Source organism: Lycium ferocissimum, chromosome 2 (assembly GCF_029784015.1).
Source record: "Lycium ferocissimum isolate CSIRO_LF1 chromosome 2, AGI_CSIRO_Lferr_CH_V1, whole genome shotgun sequence".
In the NCBI taxonomy this organism is placed as follows: Eukaryota; Viridiplantae; Streptophyta; class Magnoliopsida; order Solanales; family Solanaceae; genus Lycium; species Lycium ferocissimum.
The window spans coordinates 60,995,071-61,008,648 of record NC_081343.1 but is presented as its reverse complement, the minus strand read 5'-3'; the positions used below and the strand labels follow the sequence as shown (position 1 = coordinate 61,008,648).

The window sequence follows — 13,578 nt, the reverse complement described above, 5'->3', positions numbered from 1 at the left end:
TCATTTTACACTTTATTTGGTAGAAGGTATAAATTTATTTTGCAATAATTTTATACCTTCTACCAAACATTTAGACAAAAATTAATCTCAAAGTAAGTGCTGGGATATTTCACCTTAGACCTTAAAGGATATGCCCCTATATTTTAAAATCAAATACTCCCTCCGTCTCAATTTATGTGACACCATTTGATCAGACATGAAGTTTAAAAAATGATGGAAGACTTTGTTAAGTTTACCAAATTATCCTTACTTTAGTGCCTACTTTTGTTGACTTTTCTTCACATTAAGTACATATCTTAAAGTTAAGTGGGACCCAACAAGGGTAAAATAGAGATGGCGCCATTAAATAGTTGCCAAATAAGGAAAGATGACATTCATTTTGGAGCGGACTAAAAAGGAAATGATGCCAAATAAATTGGGACGGAGGGAATTCTTACCTCCTTATATTTTAAGAATCCTTCATATAAATCTATATACAGCCAAATCTCTTATAACTGTCATTATATGTAACAATATTTCACTATAATAATAAAGTTCTCGTTTTATACACTGAAATTTGACCCGACGTTTTATGTGGGATAGTTACTACATACAAGTTTAAACAATTGATTTTAAAATATAAAGGCAATTGTTACTACTGCCTCCATCTCAATTTATGTGGCTCATTTCGTATTTCAAAATTCAAACAAGTCTTTCTTTGACCGAAGTATTTTCATATATCTTTTAAATATTTTGAATTATCAATTATTGTGATTTATAATACTTTTTACATAGTTTTCAAATATGTACATTTTATTTGTAAAAAAATTCACGCCCAAATTCATTGTCAAAATTAAATTGTTTGACTCTCGAAATCCGAACCGTGACACAAAAATTGGGACAGTGGGAGTATATCTTTTAAAGAATTTTCATAACATAAGGTTTGTATTTGATTACTAAACTCAAGAGTTGCATTCGCAATTTAGTTAGTATTATAAGGGTGTCTTGAGTAATTTATCATATTTTCTTAGTATGACAAAAAGCGGGAACCCGAAATAGGCTCTTTAATTCTTATTTTTATCATTGTTAGAAAGAAAACATGAATTAGTGCTTAAACAAGTTAATTTTCTTTACATGGATAATCAATTATTTTTTTTGGGCCTTTAGTTAAACTCTTGAAGACCAAAATGTGTCTTTTGTCAATTATTTATAGACCAAACACAACAAATAATTTTGTTTTCCAATCATTCGCGTCTGATTAAAACATAAATAGCTTTTGCAAAATCGTATTGTTTATTCTTAGACGCTTCAATATTACTCTATAAATACGGCAGAACCTATTCATTTGAAACGGTTCAATTGCTGCAATAAATCCAAATTCTTCAGTCCTTTTCTCTTCTCTTACTAAAATAATAAGCCAAAGCGTCACTACTCATATTAATCATTTTCAACTTTTCTATCCTTAACGGACCTTATTTTCACTGCTCTTCAAATGGATACTTTCGATTTCAGTAGTGATCAGAAAATGGAAAACAAAGTGATTCTAATATTCCACAGTTTCAAAAGCGTTACTAAGCTTTTTCGCATCGTTGAGTTTTGCGTTGGAGCTTTTGTGCTTTTATGGAGTTCAACTCGTTTGCCTTTTGCCGTCAAAATGTCCGGCGAGTATTTCCGGCAACTTGTTACCGTAATACTTAGCCCTCTCTTCATTTTCCTTATTAGTAACGTCATCGTCCTCACTCTCTTCTTCAAATCTGACAGACTTTCCGGTGAATCCTCAACCGAACTCTACGACTCATTCGTCGGAAAGGAAGAAGATAACTCCGGTAATTTAACCGCCGGAAAATGTTCTCCGGCACCGGTAGAAGAGACTGACTACCAAGACAAACAAACTATACTTGAAGTGAATAATGATAAGAAAACAGAGACGGCAACTGAGAAGGCTTTTTGTTCACAAATTCCAAGGAGAACAAAATCGGAGAAGTTTGAAAGAGGAAGTAATAATAACAAGGAAATACACGGATCGGAGACGGAGAAGTGCCGGAAAAATGATAATTCCGGTGATTCATCGAAAAAGGTTAATTATCCAGTTGATGAATTAAGCAATGAAGAGTTTCAGAAAGCCATTGAGGATTTCATTGCTCGGCAAATTAAATTTCATCAGGAAGAGAAGTTGGCTATTGTTCTTCATAGCTAAGCTAATTAAGTGTTACTACTGTGTATTGTCTATTAAAAATTAAAATAATTATTAGAGAACATAAAGTTAGGGTTAATGTACAAAGTGTAATGAATAATAGGGGTCGTACGTAAATCTGATGTGGAAATAGGGGGCGTTAATTGAGATGATCTGAGCCGTTGATATTTGCAGCGGATAAGAAGATTCAGATATATATATGCGTTGTGCTCGCTGTTTTATCAGAGTGAGCTATGGTGGTTAGGCTCAGAAAGTTAGAAGTGAGTGTGCTTTAGTTTTCTATCTTTGTATTAAGATTAATTAATCAAGATGGAAAAAGGGAGGGAATGTATTCTCAAATTCCCCACTATGTTATTCTCTTATCCTATTTTAAAATTTCTTCTTTTCAGGTATTATTCCTCAAGAAGAAATAAATTGAAGTTGCTCGTGAAACTATTGTAAACCTATAATAAACAAACGGTAGTCTTATGTTCGATATCAGCAAGATATTAATAAACATACCTGATCTAGAAAAAATAAATTCTGCATGCGTGTGCAGTGAAGCTGCAGATTTTTCTGTAGAAGATGAATGAAAATGTCCCTTTTCATACAGATAAATAAAAACGTTCAAAAGTTAATTAAGCAGACACAAATAATAGTTGCTAGAAAGCCTCTGTGGAACAGGTATTAACTTGAATTCTTGAAATAATAGTATCATGAGTCCTAACACCCTTATTTTTAAACTTCCTTCGCACCACAAGAAGTAGACTATGCTTCATTTTTTTTCTTCTGGCATTTAATTAGGGGTTGCAATATTCCAATATTCATATCTCCCAGCAAGCCTAATGTGCCTTGGCGATAACTCAAAAAAGAATGAAAAAAACATTTTATTAACAAAATAATGGTTGTGCGATGTAATGTAAATAACGACTAATAGAAGCCCGCAGTGAAGTGATAAAATTATGATTGTCCTATATGTAGGGGTAATTTCGTAAAAGTCACTCTTAGTTATTGAATAATAGCATCAAAACTACTCAAAAAAAATTTCCGGAACGTCACTATATTATATTTTGCAATAAGAAAGTGGCTTCACTTTTGCCAAGTATTACATCTGTTCACTGAATACAAAATTGTAACAGAAAAGTTACTAAATTTTGCCTAAGTAAATACTTAATGACTTGAACATTTCCTCTTTCACAATTATTTGATATTTTGATACTAGCTAGTATATAGGATAGTAGGAAGGGTAAGTTATTTTATTTACTCCATGTTACAGGACTTCAACTTGTTTAAGCTGAGCAAGTTATCGTAAGCATTCACTGAACATGGGGATCGTTAGAAGGTGATCTATCGTAAATTCCCTTTCCAATTTGGATGACATCAGAAAATGGCGGACAAGCCAAGAAGTGAATGCTCATCACGTGAAAAGCTGGGCATGCCAAAATATTTGGAGAGCACAAGTTGGTCTCTCACTCTCTCTTCCATCTGATCTGAATAATTACTACTCCCTCCGTATCATATTACTCAGTCATTTCTTCTTTTATACGCCCCTTAAGAAATCATAAATAAACATTTCTCTTCAATAAATATATTTTAGTTAATATTGACTATTTTCAAAAATATTTAATACTAAGGATAAGATGAAAAAGATTTAATTAATTTTATTTTAATTTTGTAAATAAATTAATAATTTGAGATATATATTTTTAATAATATGATCAAGTAATATAGGAAAAGGAGAGTAATACTACTGTACTATTTACTAGAAATCAGGAATTAATGAAAAGACTTTGACAAGAAATAATGTGCATGGGTTCATTTGGAAACTTTGAAAAGACTAATTATGGAACAGATGAAACAAAAAGCTCAAACACTAGGTAAGGTACTTAACCATCATTAGGTTTTTGCATATTATTAGGAGACCCTTTTCACTGCCATCATTGATATCCATTCGCCCCAACATTTGAAATTTTGTAGCAACCCCTTGGGTCCATATTACAGGGTATTTTTAGTTATCACGCCCCTTAAAAAAATTACTCACTTCTGAAAAAATAATTCTTCCAAAATTAGTAGTGCCTATTCAATATGATTTGTTGGTTGTCTTAAAATTCACTTATCTAAAGAAGAGTAATTTTTTTTTAAAAAAAATGCCTTCTTAATTATGTGAAAAATCAATTATTATGGATCAAATAGAAAAACTAAAAATATCATATAATACTGACCAGAGGAAGTGTTAAATGAAATAATATTACATTTTTATTTTACTTGTCACGTTTTTGTTTTGCATGACCTTTAAAAAATATTAATAAAACATATTTTGTTTAATTTATCTTTATTTAGCTTTATATTTTAATTTAATACTTCTTGCTTTCGAGATATTAATTAATTTCTCATGCCCCAATATTTAAGAACTTCTTGTTTTCCACATTTATTCAAGTAAAAGTAAAATAAAAAGTAAAAAGAATAAAATTTCTATTATTTTTTGAAAATAACAATTATTCTGAAATGGACTAACTATTTTTAATGAATATGATAAGGAACGAGAAGAGTAATTTTTGCCACATAAAACTCATCATTGCCAAGGTTTCACAAATCATTTGTTTCTGCAGTCATTAAGGTAATCAAATTCTGCTACTTACACCAAATTTTCACCCCGCAAGCACCCCCACTTGAAGGTGGCTGTGCTTTGAACTTTTTAGAAATGAGAACTTCAACATTTTATAAAAAGGTAAAAGAAAAAGCTTTTGGAGTATTCTAGTGGGAGAAAAGGGACAAGACAGTATTTTTATTTTTATTTTAAATAAGAAAACTGGTAATAGTGTTCCACGCGTTGATATAACCTTTTTCACTTTAATTATCTCCGTAATCTTTGTTCGAAAAAAGTCACTTTTATACTTTTTCTAATGAGTGATTAAATTAAAGAATCTTTAGTTTCCGTCTTACTGACGCATTTGGATTTGGATTTCTTCTGCCCAACCTTTCTGTGTCTTTTCTTAAATAATTCATTGCCTCTTTTCCTAATTGTTTTGGGAGACACCATCATTACAATTCCACCAAAAATTGCATGTGTGGATTTCTTTTGTAGTAGTTATAAGATGGATATCTCGTTGGTTAACAGAAAGAGTCATACTTTAATTTTTGTTATTGCAAATGGGCAATGCAATGATACTGTTTCCGTGGTCGTGCGCCAAATACATTGAAGTTCTTTTTCTTTGAAGTTTGCCCAAATTCTCTCTTTGGTTCAACATTTTAAATCAACGTGCTTTGGAGGGAAAGAAGAAAGTATATTATATCTATGTGCTTTGACGGAAAATATCAAGTATATTGATAATGCCCAGAAGGGTGCAAAGAGACATTCCCACTAGCTATTGCCCCGTCTAGACGAATTCATAATTTAAAGTCATCAAATTTAGAATGACTTTGATCCTACAATACACACACATGACAAAAAATCGAATTTCTTTATCCCTTAGCAATGCAATAATTTTCTTGACTATTGTATCATCAGGGTGCAGACACCTCTTGTATCATGATCAGTCTAGCAACGGTTGAATTAGTGTCAAACAACACATTTGTGAAGCCTTTATACATATGTATATGTATGCATCTTAATATTGTTCCCATATGTATATCTAACTAGTGAATTTGGCCGCGCTTCTCGCGGTCATAAAATCTTTTTCTTATTTTATGAAATAGTGTTATTCTAATACTCGAATCTTAAATATTCAAAAGACTTTTTTACAAAAGTATCTTTAAATTTCTCTAAGAAGATAATCTAAGCACTGGTTTATAAAAAGAATAATTACTTGACATAGCTACTTCTAAGAGGTAATTATTGATAATAATTACCTTTTAGTTTATTTATATTTAGTAGCTAGATTGATTTTGTAAATTACCATTCATAATACCAAAATACATCAAGTGGCCATGGCTGGAGTGGTTATTGGGTGTATGCAAGTTCTGTGTCCCAACCGAACCAACCACATTATTTTTCTTTCATATTTTTCCTAGCTTTTTCTCCTTGTATTTGGCTCATATTGTATACACTATACACTGAAATACATCAAAAACTAAACTAAAAATTCAAATCAAAACATAACCTAAGAAAATAAAAAAAGTTGCTTCGACAAAATAATAGCGATGGCCTAAAGAAAAAGTGTCAAAACCATTTTATATTAAAAAAATTCACATAGCCAAATTATAATAAAAAAATTAAAAATCAGTTCCCACATAAAAAATGTTTTATCGACTGAACTCATACTTTGCTATACGTATTTTCCAATAAAATGTAGGCATATCTACAAATAAAAATTTTGAATTAAAATTCTGAAAGTGTTGCAGTAACTCTTGTATATCGTAGAAATATTTGCTTTCAATATATGTAAGTACAATATCTTCTGAATCACATGATATACTTGTAATTTGTAAGTATTATATAGGTATTTATATCAGTAGATGATATGAAAATATTAGTAGCATTTACATACATAGATATTAAATTAGTCTTAAACCAAGATTAGAAATCGGCATCTAGATATTAAATTAGTCTTAAACCAAGATTAGAAATCGGCATTTCAGATCTACAATCTCATTTTTTCACTTTGGTCCCAATACATTTAGATTATTTGTTGACAGTAGTATTACCACTTAAATAATAATCTAATATATAATAATAATAATAATAATAATAATAATAATAATAATAATAATAATAATAATAATAATAATAATAATAATAATAATAATAATAATAATAATAATAATAATAATAATAATAATAATAATAATAATAATAATAATAATAATAATAATAATAATAATAATAATAATAATAATAATAATAATAATAATAATAATAATAATAATAATAATAATAATAATAATAATAATAATAATAATAATAATAATAATAATAATAATAATAATAATAATAATAATAATAATAATAATAATAATAATAATAATAATAATAATAATAATAATAATAATAATAATAATAATAATAATAATAATAATAATAATAATAATAATAATAATAATAATAATAATAATAATAATAATAATAATAATAATAATAATAATAATAATAATAATAATAATAATAATAATAATAATAATAATAATAATAATAAGAACAACAACAACAACAACAACAACAACTTGTGAAACAAAAAATATTCACTCAAGAAATTACAGAAACATTTTCTAAGTTGATCAAGATATGTATATCGATTCGAACGACTAAAATCCATAAAGAAGGAAAAACAAATGCAAGAGTAAATTTTATAATAAAAAAATTGTAAATATAAATGAAAAAGAAATATCACAATTTTAGTTTACTATGTATACATATGGTAGATGTAAAAATAAAATGATGCGGATTAGTATCATTGAAGGAATTTAGGGTTATAATAAGGGATGTGAAAAGTTGAAGCAATACCAGTGTTTTGTTTGAGAGCACGTAGACATAATTATACTTTCTCAATTCTTTCACTCATTTTAATTGTATAAAAGCAATGAAAAAAATAACTAAAATCTAATGTAACTTTGGTACAACTACTCCTATAATTCAAAATAAGGATTTTACGCCTAACAAAAGGCAAAGTGTTATATTTAAATTTGCACTGTAATTACAAGCCTGCAACAAATTAAAAGAACAACAATATATCTATTGACTACCAAAAAAATACATATAATTTTTCTTTTTGAGCTCTTTAGGAGTTAATTCCTTTCCGTTTGATGGTGTCGCCACGTATCAGAAATTTATGGTCATTATAAAATCAAACACAGTAAGAAAATAAAAGAAATTCTACCACAATATGCCTTAGAAAAAATTACCTCGAAAGATTGGTATTTTCAATGTCTTGTGTGATTTATCTCTGGCTAAACCTACAACCATTTTCGTTTTTTAAGATCAAACACAATAAGGAAATAGGAAAAATTCTACCACAATGTGCCTCGGGAAAGAAATCACCTCGAGAGATTCTTATTTCCTTTTTGTAAATTTTCACTGTCTCGCGTGATTTACCCTCCGGCTCAACCTACACCTATTATAATTCACATAAAAAAAAGTACATAAATTTTGGATTTTCAAAAACGAAATCAATCAATTAGCATATGAAAAACTAACTATAATATATGTTATAAACGAATTGAAGATATATGTACTAAAAACAAAATGGTATAGTATGGCAAGAAAACCAATAACGGGAAAAGAGCAGACAAAATAAGAAGAGAAAACTTTCTACGTAGAGATTTTAGGATGAAAAGAGGAAAAGTAAGGTTAGTATGTAATGAGAAAATGTGCTCTAATATTTATAGTAAGCTATACAATGTCTAAATTATGAAGTAATACTCGTACAATCGAAAGAGTATTAGGTGCATTAACCCATTAATTATCACAAACGTTAATTATCACAAACGTATAAGATATGAAGATGGAAAGACTCCATTCTACAATGGAAAAGTAGCTTATGCAACTGAAAAAGGCATTTATACAATTTAATGGCCCATCATAATGTCATTTAAACTTTGTAAGCACACGTTCATTAGATGATTTTTTGAACAAAAATAATTGTAAAAAATGATAGAAAAACCCAAAAAAAGGAGAAAAATGATAAATGAGATTCTTGGCCTGTGAGAGGTACCGCCTCATATCTTTTATGTCTAGCTTTATATTATACGTAGATATAGATTTTCTTTTTTCATGGAGGGAATGAAAGGTTGGAGTAGTAATTTTTTTTACATTAAAGAATAGGAATAAGTGAAGTAGTAAATTTTTAGACATTTAAATATTTGCATTAAAGATAGGAATGAATAGATAAGTAGTAATTACCATATTTATTTTTTGTACAATAAAAAATAGGAGAAATTGTCAAAAAAATGAGAAATAAATAAATAGAATCCTTGATAAAAGAGAGGTGTCACATCACTTTTCTATTGCCTAGATTTATATTACATATAGAATCAAGTTGAAATGAACATATGAATTTAGTTGAACTAATAGAATTCGTTTTAGATTTGTCTCTTTGCTCCCCTCCCGCTCCCCTGTTCTATTTTAAGCTTTTGTTTCATAAATAAAGCAGTAACTTCCTGCCATTAATTAATTGTTAGTTAGGATCCTCTCTTATTGTGTGTGTGTGTGTGAATATTGGACAAATTCTGACGATCTTTGATATCTTTCTAGAATTTTCAGGAGATGCATATGCTCGGGTATTCCATGGTGAATCTTAATATACCGTCAAATTAAGATAATTACACAAAGATTACATCAATTTTTTTCATGAAGAACCAGATGCTAACAGAATTACTGGAGAAATATTGAAAATTTGCATGAATTAATATTCTGATTTGCATTGCAATCAATTCAAACATGCATATTCTATAGTTTGTTGGGGGGAAAAAAATTCTATAGCTGTTAAACAGTGTTATAGCGTCGAACTTTCTACATATTTATGCTTTTTGATTAACTAATAATCCATACTGTAGTTAAAAGCTCAGACTCCTATTAGCACCATTTGGCCAAACCTTTAAAAGATCATTACTTTTCCCTTTTCTACCTTCTCTATCGTATAGAACAATCTCTTTTAACCCACCTTTTGGGGATTTCCCCTTTTGAATTGATCCGAGCTAGCTAACTAGATTCTGGTTTTGGTTAGATGGCTCATATAATTAAATCATTCTAGAAATAGAAAGGTATGCCCATACGGCTATACCAATTCAAAACAAAAAAAGAAGAAGTAAGGCATGCCTATATCTTTTTCTTTTCTGTGCGTGTGTGTGTATGTGTGTTTCCTATTTCTTATAAGTGAAATTGGACCGCCAGAATCTTACACAATATAGCGCATTCTGCTATCGTATTGTATCCTATCTAGCAAACCTTTCGAAGATTGAGCCCCTAGCTGGAGATTAGGGCCAGCATACCGTGAATAATCTAGTTTATTATGCTTTTATTCCAATGTATAAATTGAAAGTCGTAGATCTAGACTAAACGAAATTCACTGCATCTACGTGGCGTGAAAAAAATTAGTACATATATAAAACGCAGATCACCAATGTTCCAGCCATATATTCCCATTTTCTTTTTAACGTTCAATGCCTAAATGTGGTATTATAAAACATAAAAAAGAAAAGGAAAAAAAAAAGAACTGAACCATATTCTAAAATCTCTTATCACTACTCACAAAATAGACTAGCACAGTGTTAGTGTAAATGAAGATGAAGAACATTCAACTTAGGTGCATAGCTTCGGTACATATATTCCGCATAAAAGGCCAGCATGTGATAAACGGACGTACCAATTTAATAAGGTTCCTCTGAGAAGTAGGGAAAGCACAAGTGCATAAAATCATTATAGCAGTCATATGCCAATTGCAGTGAAACATGAAAGCAGAAGAATGACATACGAAGGGAACTTGATATGACCTGCAAATCTTCATTTGGAGACCATGTGCGAAACGGGCACATGATGAAAGATTTAAGTTATGCACACTGACATGCTAAATTATAATACTAGTGTGTTAGCAATTAACATGTTAGATAATTATCATTGCTACAAATTAATGTTTAAACATAAGTAACCAATTGTCTAAATTTTCTTTTTATCCTATTAGTAACCGTTTGGATTGGCTTATTTTAGGTGCTTTGAAGCCAAAATAGCTTTTAAACACTTTTGTGGTGTTTGAGCAAGATAAAAAAGTGCTTTCAAGCACTTATTTTTAACTTAAACTAACAAAAAAAATTCTAACTTATTGCTTTTGGTTTATAAACCATAGCATAAGTTATAAACCCATCCAAACAAGCTCTTAAGCTCCGACTGACGGTTTGGGGTGGGCGTCGTTCAATTTTCACGAAGTTCAGTTCAATTATTTGATTTTTATTAGGCGGACAGAAAATCGAACCGAAATCTATACAATTTTTGGATTTTCAGGACTTCGGTTCGATTTGGTTGATTTAGGCGTGTCGTGTTGAACTTTTTTCCCTACTAAAGACTAGGCTTCAGATTTAATATTTTTCAAAAATTAGCTTGTTCTTTTGGACTTTTTTCTACTAACACCACAGATGAACATAAAGTGATCTTTATACATGGAAGTAATACTTTGTCCAATCACTAGTTTTGTCAAGCATGTATTAACAAAGTTGAATTTTATTGTGAAATCTGAATTTAATTCGTGTCAAAATTAGGAAATTTTTTAATTATTTTATCAATGAGTTAGAAATAACTAACTAAAAGAATGCTGAAAGAACCATAAGTTAAAATCATTAACCTCTTTAAGTCATAGGATTTTATCAACAAATTAAAGGACCACCGAATTAGTCATGAAGTGAGTGACTAATTCGCTGTTTAGATTCGACAATAATCAAATGACAATTTGATGCATTTTAGATTCACAACCAGGAACCACATACTACATAACTTATTCAAAGTCCAATAATCCACAACATAATATAGCTTTATTCATTGGGAAAATGACCTAATAATATCTATTTAAGACTCTAAATTATAAAACATAAGGATATTTTTTCTTATTTACAAACCATATCGACAAAATTACAAAATATACCAGATTTGGGCTTAATGGGATACCCACGATTTTAGGCTTTTTTTAAGGAAGAAAATCTGATTTTAAATGTGGACTTAATTCTAGGATAGTTACCATTCAATTTCTTCTTCTTTTTTAAAAATATTTCTCTATCTCTCTCTTATGATAGACACCATTTTCATACCTAAAATCCATCTTCTGTCCTAGTATAAATTTTCAAACCAATATGACAAAGTATTTTTGATACTAACTTATGTATTAATTGTATATAAAAATTGATTTGTATCGTTTTGAGATATATATGATCATTTTGTGTTTTGAAAATCCGTATAAATTATATAAACTGTAGTATTAAAAAATGTTGAAAACTAATATGTGTATGGAGTCTGCTATATGTCATTTTTTAGATATATGCGGCACAATATGTATGAAATGCGAACAAATTTGGTATCAATTAGTCTTAAAAATGTTGAAAACTGATATGTGTATGAAATGTAGATGGAATTTGGTTTGTATCAATCAAAAAACTTATTATACATATATACTTTCTCATAATCTATATATACTTTGATCAGATTTTATACAATTTATATGTACTTTATCATAATCACAATATATATAACACTTTCATACATATTTCTTATAACGAATTTATACATTTATACATATTGCATACAAAAATTAATATATATTTATTTTCTGATGTATGAACTTTGTATGGAATCTGGTTTGTATCAATTACAAGTTTATTATATATATTTTTCTCAAAATTTATACATACTTTGATTAGATTTTATACAATTTATATGTACTTTATAATAATCAAAATACACATACAATTTTTATACATATTTGCTATATAAAAATTATAAGAATCTATATAGTTATACATAATGCATATGAAAATTATACATATATGTTTTTTGGTGTATGAACTTTGTACATAAAAATTACCGATTATAATGGACTTTTTGAGTAAAAGTTGGAGAAAATTAGGTAACAATATCTCTTAATTTTGAATGGGGAGAGAAAAGTGGATGAAACAAGGGAGCAAAAGTTGGAGAAAAGTCAGGGAACTATATCTCTAAATTTTTAATGGAGAGAGAAAAGTGAATAAAATAAGTAAAACGATTTCCTTACCTTATTTAATGTGTTTTATTTGCTTCTTTTTAATTTACCTAATTCGTATAGATTTTGTAACAAGTCTATTGATATATTTTGTAAATTAAAAAATATTGTCATGTTCTATAAATATATCCTCTTACCATGTATCTCTAATTTTTTAAGTAAATAAACAGTGTTTTAATGTTGCTTGGGCCACTGATTTGGGCTTTAGCATATGTGGACAATTGAGCTGCAGAAAACAAGTGTAAAACAAGAGGAGCCCAATAGGCTATTTTTAAGAACTTCGGTTATTACGTTACATTAAAAATGAAAATATAACGGAATGATCGAAATTATAGAAATACATAAGAGTAAACCGATCGAATAAATTGAAAACTGAAACCGAATTCGCTTTTGTTCCATTTTTTGGATTTTATGGCCACACCTATGAGTGACTGTAGATATGTAACCTCTGGTTAGTCTTAATTACCAATTAAGGAGAATATCACAAAATACAAAAAGAAAGAGCACAAGAACAATGCCTTAGCAGCATATATGGCTGTAGCTTAGTCATGAAGTCAGTGACTAATTCGCTGTTTAGGTTCGACGATAATCAAATGACAATTTGATGCTGGTTAGATTCACTACCAGAAACCACATACTTTCTTAACTTAAAGTTGTTCAAAGTCTAACAACAGCCCGCAACATAATATAGCTTTATTCATCTCTATATTGTACTAGTACTAGTAAATAAACACACACTCCATAAAGTTACTTGGG

General features: G+C 29.0%; 1 protein-coding gene across 1 annotated transcript; it reads left to right on the top strand.

Annotated features, from left to right (window-relative positions):
- Positions 1 to 1,471: 1,471 nt before the first annotated feature.
- Positions 1,472 to 2,176, top strand: LOC132047831 (uncharacterized). Its single transcript, XM_059438811.1, has one exon. It carries the CDS (start codon positions 1,472 to 1,474, stop codon positions 2,174 to 2,176), a length of 705 nt encoding a protein of 234 aa, XP_059294794.1.
- Positions 2,177 to 13,578: the final 11,402 nt, after the last annotated feature.